Consider the following 10,000-nt stretch of genomic DNA (forward strand, 5'->3'; position numbering starts at 1 on the left):
GTTAGTGGAGGTGTGTGTGTGAGGGAGGGGGGAGGGGAGGGTTGGGGTAGCAGTGATGGCGGTGGTGTGTTTGAGGCAGGGTCTAATATAGGGTTTGGCTCCCCCTGGGTCCTAGAACATTATTAGCCCACCGTGCCGGAGACGGTTTCTAAATTAGGAGTGTAATTGGGGGGGGACAGGGCAGGGTGACGGAGCTGCGCCGGTGTAGTTTTGGGCGGGGTTAGGGATCTGTGGTGGTGGGGGAAGGGATACCCTGCACATCAACGCTCAGATTACCCAGCTTCCCACACCTCCACCCCCCCCTGACCTCAGGGCTTCAATCTGGAAACCTTCCCTGGATACAATCAATCAAAGACTATAACCACCCCCCACACACACACACGCGCACACACACACGCACGCACACACGCGCGGGCACGCACACAGAGCTGATGCGGCCAGTCAGTCTGTGCCCTGTGATGGATCGCTGAATGAATGACAGGGAGCAGCGGATGGAGGGATGAACGGAGACGGACTGAGGGGGAGTGGAGATGAGTCGCTGCTGGGTAGACGGCAGAGGGGTGGATGAACGGCCGGATGGATGGATGGAGGGAGGGAGGGAGGGAGGGAGGGAGGGAGGGAGGGAGGGAGGGAGGGAGGGATAGATGGAGATGTCAGACGTGGATCACGGTGCTTGCCTGACAGTGGTTTTCCCGTGTCGGCTTTAATCTGCGCTCCACAAAAACGCCTTCTTTCCTACGGCCATCAGACTCATCAACAAGGCTTGTGCCCCCCCACGACCCCCCCCCCCCACACACACACACCCTGCACCACCTGCACCCGACCTCTGATTGTTCCACATACCTCACTCACCACACTACACTGCACACATACACACACACACACACTCACCACACTACACTACACACTCATACACTCACCACACTACACTGCACACACACACACTCACCACACTACACTGCACACACACACACTCACCACACTACACTGCACTCATACACTCACCACACTACACTGCACACTCACTGTACATACACACACTCAACACACTCCATTCTGTGTATAGTATGTATATTGCATTTGTGCATCCCCGTATTTTTTACCATATCGTAATTTGCACATTGCACTGTATTTTATTTACACTGTTTATGTGTTTGCACAGTCCTGTCCTGAACCCTGTCCTGTGTTGTCTGAACACCGTGTGCCTTAACCCTGGTCACATTACTAGTATGTGTGAACCATAGGCTATTAATGGCTCATAAACAAATCATGAATGTTGAATCTTCCCCAGACACACCGTGTGTAGTCAAGAGGACCTTCAAATCATCCACCCCCTGCTCATCATATGCTAATCAACCCGTTTCAACAGTTTATTTCCACCGTGTCGATATTATAATAATCCAAAAGATAAGAATCGTGAAACAAGTGCTTGAGGCAACACCGATGTAACATCCGGTCTGTAGGCTCGGCGCCCGGTCTTTTCCCCCCCATGACCACCGCGCGAGTCGGTCTGCGAAGAACCGGCTCGTCCTCTCCCGGGTTTAGTCCCGGTTCGGAGCCGCAGGGCTGTGTGTCGCTGTGACCCGTCCGGTCGCGTCTGTCAGCGGCCGGGCTGATGGTCAGTCGGGGGCTGGAAGTGTCAGGTGTCTTCCTCCCAGGGCGCCTCACGTTGATGAAGCGAGGCAGGCGTCATCTCAGTCTGTCACTGCCTCCTTGTGTCTTTATTGTAGTTGGTATTTTCGATGGTTGGAGAGGTCGGCTAGCCTATTTGTACGGTGGCTGCGCTGTCAGTCTACAAGATACACGCTGGCTATCGGTTATGTGGTTGAACGTTGGTTCAGTGCTGCGTCTCCCATGGACTTATAACGGGACAGTGTGTTTAGCCGTTCACACTGGGTAATGAGTGTTTAGTCTGTGTCCACAATGCGCCCATGCTAGCGAACCATCCGGGGCTCGGCTTCAGAGACGTCGTGTTTTGGCCTCTGTCCTGATTGTGCGCTAGTGAGGTAATAGGCCGTTAACTAATATCCTCCTGTGATAAGATATCGTCCGACGGTTTGGGCTGAAATTCCCTCTGATTTGAGGCACACAACGTGTTTGGAGTTTCATAGTACTGTATGTGCCTCTCTGGAGTTTTATAGTTAGCAAGTGCTGTATGTTGAATGGTGATGAAGGGGTTAACCGTCTAACGTTACGCATGGAGTATTTTATAACATCACAGCCCCGTGTGACCACACAGACACTTTCAGACGCTCTCGATTTGTCACAGTGAGAAAGCAGCTCAAATCAAAAGGCTGTCTGCGGCGGCTAATAACCCTCATCTGGCCCTTATTATAGTCTAGTCTGCCCGGTAACAAGTTAAAGCCCGTGACGAGGTTCAATCAAACCGCGCCTCCTCTCCCCCGCCTCCCTCTCCCAGCAGATCAATAACGTATATACTTAGTCCCAAAGTAAAACAGAGCTTGTCTCACTCCCTCCCGCCCAGAGAGACTAATTGTGTGGTTTATAGGTCTCTGGTGAGACCGTCGGGAGGGGGGGGGGGGGGATGCGGGGCAGGTGTGAACACGCTGCTTCTCCAGAGTCGTCGTTTGACCAGCTCATTACCGCCCAGCGCCGCCACACTCCCTTCAAACCAGCGAACTGGCAGCTCTGTCGCCGAGGTGACAAAGTAAACCTGTCATGCGCGTTGACTCGTCACGAACTCGCAGGAGCCTGGATATTCTCTCTCGCTCTCCCCGCCGAGGACTCAAACTCCCAGCCCTTTCCTAAACGCAGAGACGAGATGACTCCCGTGTCCGTTTTAGCAGCCAGATGATGGCAGTGTTGAGCCCCGTAGTGTGTGGGTGTGTTTGTGTGCGCGCGCGAGCCAGTCCGTGTTGCGTGGCGGAAGACGGCCATGCAGAAGACAGAAGGCCATCTGTGAAGAACAGTGTGGGGGAAAAAAAGTGACAGTGGGAAGAACAATAATGTTGATCAGCTGAGAGCTGTGGAAGACGGCCGCCCAGCACATAGCAGCCGCTGTGAGCCAGCGTTATTAAATCAGCCCCAGCCTCTAATTAGTGTTTATAGGGGATCTGCCTGTGGGGCTGGGAACAACCCAGCGCTAACACTCCGCTGAGCCCGACTGTCAAGCAGAACAGTAATGTGCAAAACTCTGTGTTTATATCCCCCCTCCCTTCCTCCATCATTGTTCAGGAGCCTGGGGCCTCGGGGCGCGTGAAGCTCCAAGCCGTAACAGAAGACGAGAAACCGTTCGTTTGCAGGAAAATGTACTTTCGGTTTCGGCTGGCTTCGTGTGTGTTTTTCGGTCTGGCGCGGCAGACGCGCTGTTTATTCAACCCGCGGCTGTTTGGAGAGAAGCGAACGTTGCGCGGCGCAGCGGAACCGAGCGCGGGAGACGTCAGCGCCGTCATGGGCGGAGCCTGATTCAGTATGAACCCAACACTGATTCAATGGGTTTAGAATTGGAAGATAAGCACCCTAGCCTGTCTGGTTTAACCCTTGCTAACGCCATACCCCCTCCCCCTCCCAGGTCGTGTGTCTGTGCGTCTCCTTTTGGGGGAGGAAAACAAGGAGTGGAGGGTGGAGCTCTCTATGGAAATTTCCAGAAGCCCCTGATTTCCCTGAGCATCCACGTGGTGCCATGAGTCACCTGCCAACGCAGAGTGGGGGGGGGGGGGGGGGGGGGGGGTTATACTACCATCTCACACACCTGCAGCCCCCAGCGTGTGAAGGAAAAGTACACAGGCCCACAACAAACACGGCAGACTGAGCTTCCTCCAACTCATGTTGGTAGTGCCATGTTTCAGTGTGTGTGTGTGTGTGTGTGTGTGTGTGTGTGTGTGTGTGTGTGTGTGTGTGTGTGTGTGTGTGCGCGTGCCACACAGCGGCCCCCTTAGGTCCACACAACATTGAGGCCGTTTTTCTACCCCACCCCCCACCCCCCCGAGCCAGAACAGCCAAGTTGCGGATCGAGACACCACCCACTCTACGAACCTCCAGTTTATTAGACCGACCCGGGCCTAATGTAACCTCAATGGGATCTTCCTGGTTGAATAAAGGCTAAACAAAGCAGACCCAGGTCCGTGAGCACAGGTGTTCCCAGCCTGGCGCTGTTGTTTCTGGTTAGCTGGAGCCCGTGTTCAGGGGAGCGACCGTGGCGTGTGCAGGCAGGCAGGGGGAGGGCGCCATGGCGAGGGCGTGTGCGAGGAGGCCTAGTTTCCGCCAACGCAGGTCTCCGAATGTGAACGCCGGCAAGACTAGGTTGATTTACATTTAGTTTGCTTCTCATTTGTTTGTGATCTAGGCGGAGCGTAGCGTCGTTCAAACAGAGACCTCCTCCTTTGCACGAGATGGTGTGGTGTTTTGTTTTCAGTTGGCCTGTTTCTCCTGCCCCCTCCCCCCAGCCGGAGTTACACCTCTAACAGGAGTGACGCTCGCTGACCTAATGCCTCCCGGACATCTCTCTGTTGTGCCTGGCCCCTCATTCAGAACTAATGAATATTGACCCAGGGAAACTAGCCGGCGAGGAGGAGGTGGGCCGCGCTGTCGCAGGCCGGCGCTAACACAGTGAGGGATGGGGAACCGAGGGGCGCGAGGGAACCGGCGCCCGTTCCCTCGTCCGTTAGAGGCGCTCCGCCTGCTTTCGGTACGTTTCGTCAGAATGGGGAATGGGGTGAATTGAGGAGGCTGTGACCCGGGAGGTGGTAACCCTAACGGCTGGCGTGTCAAGAGGCCTTCATCCCCGTCTCTGTTCTCTGGCTCTGTCGTCCTCCACACACACACACACACACACACACACACACACACACACCCTGCTGTCTCTCCTCTCAGCTGGCCCGACTCCATCACTCCTCCAGTCGACTGAGTATGAAGTGAAAACATGACATTGTCGGTGTGTCGGCCCGCAGGGATTTAACTTTGCTCTCCCATCTCCCTCACCCACCTCGGTACAACGCCATCACCTCGGTCCGACCACGCGGTAGCAGCAGCAGCACACCTGTTCTATAACACAGTTACGTCGGGTCTGTTTACCAAGCTCTCTCAGGACCGCTACACCCGAAGGCCGTCGCCCAAGCCACAGGCTATCCTCTCAACCAAGTTATTCAGGCGAAAACAAACCGCGCGCGCGGTCGTCTGCACATTGAACGCGCTCGGCAAGTTGGACAGCTTATAATTGGTCATATTGTCCTGTAAATGCTAGGCTACTTCAAATATTTGTTGATGTGAATGAACGCTGTTGAAATAGCCGAACGCCTTTATAGCGACGCGTTAATCTGGCCGTTCGAACATTCGGTTCATATCGAATTGAAATCCATTCATTGTTCTTGGTGCAGGTTAGGTGTGGTTCTCCCCTCCCCCCCTCTCGGGGCCGAGGGGCGATCCTGTCACCACCCCGAGCCTCACCCCCTCACCATCCATTCATCGTCTACATTGGACGGCTTATAATCTGTCATATTGTCCTGTAAATGCTACTCTGAATAATGTGAATGAAGGCCATTGAGATAGCCGGAGCAGTATTCATGGGAGTGCGTTTAGGCTAGATAGGCGCTCATCTGTCTGACATTGAACGCACAGATACGTTCTCAAGGCTTCCATTATGAAATCTTGCGTGAAAAATCCCGATATGACAGATTTCGCATGCGTCTTATTTGGAAAGCTTTCGTTTGTGAGAGATACCGATTAGTCTCTTTACATCTCGCAAAAAATGCGCCTCCAGCTCAAGTCTCTCTCCTGCGTGTGTCTGTCTGCAGATGGAGGAGGGCAGCCGGGGCGTGCCCCTGGGCACTCTCATCGCCCTCATGGTGGAAGAGGGAGAGGACTGGAGGCAGGTGGAGGTCCCTCCCCCGGCGGCGGCCGCGCCCGGCCCGGCTCCTCCCGGCCTGGCTCCTCCCCCTCCTGCCGCCGCCACCGCCGCCGCCCAACCGCCTCCGCCCGCACCCAGAGCAGCGGACCCCTCAGGACCGTGAGTCTCGCCTCTCTCTCTCCTCCTCCTTCCCTCTCTCTCCTCCTCCTCCTTCCCTCTCTCTCCTCCTCCTTCCCTCTCTCCTCCTCCTCCTTCCCTCTCTCTCCTCCTCCTTCCCTCTCTCCTCCTCCTCCTTCCCTCTCTTTCCTCCTCCTCCTTCCCTCTCTCTCTCCTCCTCCTTCCCTCTCTCTCCTCCTCCTCCTTCCCTCTCTCTCCTCCTCCTCCTCCTTCCCTCTCTCTCTCCTCCTCCTTCCCTCTCTCTCCTCCTCCTTCCCTCTCTCTCCTCCTCCTTCCCTCTCTCCTCCTCCTCCTTCCCTCTCTCTCCTCCTCCTTCCCTCTCTCCTCCTCCTCCTTCCCTCTCTTTCCTCCTCCTCCTTCCCTCTCTCCTCCTCCTTCCCTCTCCTCCTCCTCCTCCTTCCCTCTCTCTCTCCTCCTCCTTCCCTCTCTCTCCTCCTCCTCCTCCTTCCCTCTCTCTCCTCCTCCTTCCCTCTCTCTCTCCTCCTTCCCTCTCTCTCCTCCTTCCCTCTATCTCCTCCTCCTTCCCTCTCTCTCTCCTCCTCCTTCCCTCTCTCTCCTCCTCCTCCTCCGTTCCCTCCTCCCTCAGTCAGTCACGCTAGCTGAGTCTCATCCGTGGCACGTCGGAAGCCATTCTGATTATCGGCGCACCTTTCTTTAGGCAAGGCGTTATTTGTATAACACATTCCAGCAACAAGGCAATTCAAAGTGCTTTACATGAGACATTAAAAGCATCAAGACAGAGTGGAAGAAACACATAAAAGGTCATATAAAATGAAATGCGAAAAAAGAACATTTAAAACAAAATGCTGGAAAAATAAAATTCAGGAATACAAGTTAGTGCAGTGTATGAGTGAATAATTATTTGATTTAATAAAACACAGCGGCAAAAAGAAAAGTTCAGTCTTGATTTAAAAGAACTGAGTTGCAGCAGACGGAAGTTTGTTCCAGATATGTGGAGTAGAGGTCTTCACGGGTCGGGTATACCCGAGGGACCCGAGACCCGTACGGGTTCGGGTCCACGTTTCCTCGTTTTATTATGGTCAGTCGGGTCCGGGTCGGATCCCATTCTATTACCGTCGGTCCCGGGTCTGTTTATCATTATGTGTAATACCCGAGTGGATCTGAGAAGATCCGTGATCAGCGCAGCGCTGAATCGTTTCTTTTTTTTAATCATTATTTTCTTTTGGCGCGCAGCGCTGAATCTCACGAGAGAAACGCATGCGTGATTGCGAGTTGAGACAGAGCGGGGAAAATAGCAAACAAAGAAAGATGGACACCGTTAGCAGCTTGTCTGATGTTAAACTAAAGTTACAGAATAATGAATATAAAGAGGTCAAACCCACCGGCACCTCTTCTGTCTGGGCCAACTTCATGCATATTGTCAACAAAGAGGAGAAGAAAGTAGGCGCTGTTATAAATAGCGATTGATTTCATATAGCCTAGACTAGTTCTTCACGTTAGGTCTTTCTGTTTTGATCGATTATTTGATTGATTGTATGAGGCTACCATATGTTGTAGGGAGACTACGACCTGATAAACGTTTTTAGCAGTGTGGCATTTTAGTAGCAACTTTAAATAGTCTGTCGGATCCCCCGACCCGAACTCGGGTCTCTGTCCTACTCCTGCTCTCGGACATTTATCGGATCGGGTCTGTAATGTCTCGGGACAAATTCGGGTCGGTATATATATTTTTTTCAAATGATCGGATCCAGTCGGATCTCGGAACGAATTTATCGGATCCATTCGGGTTCGGGTCCGTCTTTTTGGACCCGAGAAGACCTCTAATGTGGAGCATAAAAACTGAACACTGCTTCTCCATGTTTTGTTTTAACTCTGGGGACAGAAAGCAGGCCTGTGCCAGATGACCTCAGAGGTCTGGATGGTTCATAACGTAGCAGCAGATCAGAAATATATTTTGGCCCTAAACCATTCAGTGCTTTATAAACCAACAGCAGGATTTTAAAGTCAATTCTTTGACAGACAGGAAGCCAGTGTAAGGACCTCAGAACTGGAGTGATGTGATCCACTTTTAATCCTTGATATATTCTTCATGTGATAGTAGGCTGACTTTGTAATTGTCTTAATGTGACTGTTGAAATTCAGGTCAGAGTCTATGACTACACCAATATTTCTGGCTTCGTTTGTGGTTTTTAGCATTACTGATTGGAGCTTAGCGCTGACTTTTAATGGTTCTTCTTTGGCTCCAAAGACAATTACCTAAGTTTTATTTTTGCTTAGTTGAAGAAAGTTCTGGCACATCCAATCGTTGATTTGTTCAATGCACTTACTCAGCGCTTGTATGGAATTATAGTCCCCTGGTGTTATGGTGATATACATTTGTGTGTCATCTGCGTAGCTATAGTAATATATGTTGTTTTTCATAAGTTGAGATAGTGAGAGCATGTAAATGTTGGGAACAGAAGAGGCCCCAGAATGGAGCCTTGGGGAACTCCACAGGTCATTTTTGTCCTCTCAGATTTATAATTGCTTATAGACACAAAGTAGTCCCTGTCATTCAAGTAGGATTCAAACTAGTCTAGCACTGTGCCAGAAATTCCCAGCCAGTTTTCCAGTCGGCCTAATAATATGTTGTGGTCAACTGTGTCGAATGCAGCGCTGAAATTCTGCCATTGTCTGTGTTTAAATGGATGTCATTGAAGACCTTAACAAGAGCAGTTTCGGTGCTGTGGTGTGGTCGAAATCCTGAATGGAACCTTTACCAGCCCGCCCGCCCAGCAGAGTAGCGATGCTGAGTAAGACAGCCCCACACCGCCAACAGGTCCTAACAGGGAAGAGGCTGAGTAAGACAGCCCCACACCGCCAACAGGTCCTAACAGGGAAGAGGCTGAGTAAGACAGCCCCACACCGCCAACAGGTCCTAACAGGGAAGAGGCTGAGTAAGACAGCCCCACACCGCCCACAGGTCCTAACAGGGAAGAGGCTGAGTAAGACAGCCCCACACCGTCCACAGGTCCTAACAGGGAAGAGGCTGAGTAAGACAGCCCCACACCGCCAACAGGTCCTAACAGGGAAGAGGCTGAGTAAGACAGCCCCACACCGTCCACAGGTCCTAACAGGGAAGAGGCTGAGTAAGACAGCCCCACACCGCTCACAGGTCCCGACAGGGAAGAGGCTGCGGAGCTCGTATTGACACAATAAACAGTCGTCCGGAAGGCCGGGGGGGACATGTCCAAAACAAACCCACAAGCAGGGCCTGTTTGATTTGCCAACACACACAACATGCTGAGTGAGTGTGTGTGTGTGTGTGTGTGTTTGTGTGTGTGTCCACGCATGTTCCGACGTTTCCCCCGCCTCAAGCCACGCGGGGGCGGAAGGTCACGAGGCTCGCGGGCGAACAGCGGCGCGTCTGTCGGCTGATTATCAGCCCGGAGCCGGACGGCGGATTGGGTCTTTAAAAAATGTAAAAAAAAAAAAAAAAAAGGCAATCCGCTTCGACAGTCGTCCACTTCCTTTGACCAACGGCGCCGTCATCACCCAGTCAGTGTAGACTGGGAGAAATCACTTAGCCAGTGTAGACTGGGAGAAATCACCCAGCCAGTGTAGACGGGAGAAATCACCCAGCCAGTGTAGACTGGGAGAAACGGGAGGCGTGCCGCGGCATGGCCTCAGAGCTGAGCGGGGGTTGTTGCGCGAGGGCAGACGCGTCGGGTCAGACGTTTATTTGCAGTTCGCGTCACAGTTGTGCTTTTGTGGTCCTGCTCCTGCTGCATGCTGGTCCTTCTGTCTGAACCGTGATTTGGCCTTGTCCTCCTCTCACTCTCTCTCTCTCTGTCTCTCTCACTGTCTTTCTCTCTCTCTCTTCCTCCCTCTATCTTTTTCTCTCTGTCTCTGTCTCTCTCTCTCTCTCTCTAACTCTCTTCCTCTCTCTTTCTCTCTCTCTCTCTCACTCTCTTCCTCTCTCTCTTTCTCTCTCTCTCTCTCTCTCTCTCTCTCTCTCTCTCTCTCTCACAGGCTGCGTCTGAGCCCGGCGGCGAGGCACATCCTGGACACACACGG

The 10,000-nt window shown here is 52.7% G+C and overlaps 1 protein-coding gene across 1 annotated transcript in view; it reads left to right on the top strand.

The window, feature by feature from the left end:
* The window catches only part of pdhx (pyruvate dehydrogenase complex component X), a 43,602-nt gene that overhangs the window by 12,024 nt on the left and 21,578 nt on the right, over window positions 1-10,000 (top strand). The window contains exons 4-5 of the mRNA XM_084450980.1: window positions 5,754-5,965; window positions 9,956-10,000. The exon at window positions 9,956-10,000 is cut by the window's right edge and continues 54 nt beyond it. Coding sequence (XP_084307106.1) covers window positions 5,754-5,965; window positions 9,956-10,000 — 257 coding nt within the window. The remainder of the gene's footprint in view (window positions 1-5,753; window positions 5,966-9,955) is intronic.

This window comes from Borostomias antarcticus (genome assembly GCF_949987555.1).
Source record: "Borostomias antarcticus genome assembly, chromosome: 16".
NCBI lineage: Eukaryota > Metazoa > Chordata > Actinopteri > Stomiiformes > Stomiidae > Borostomias > Borostomias antarcticus.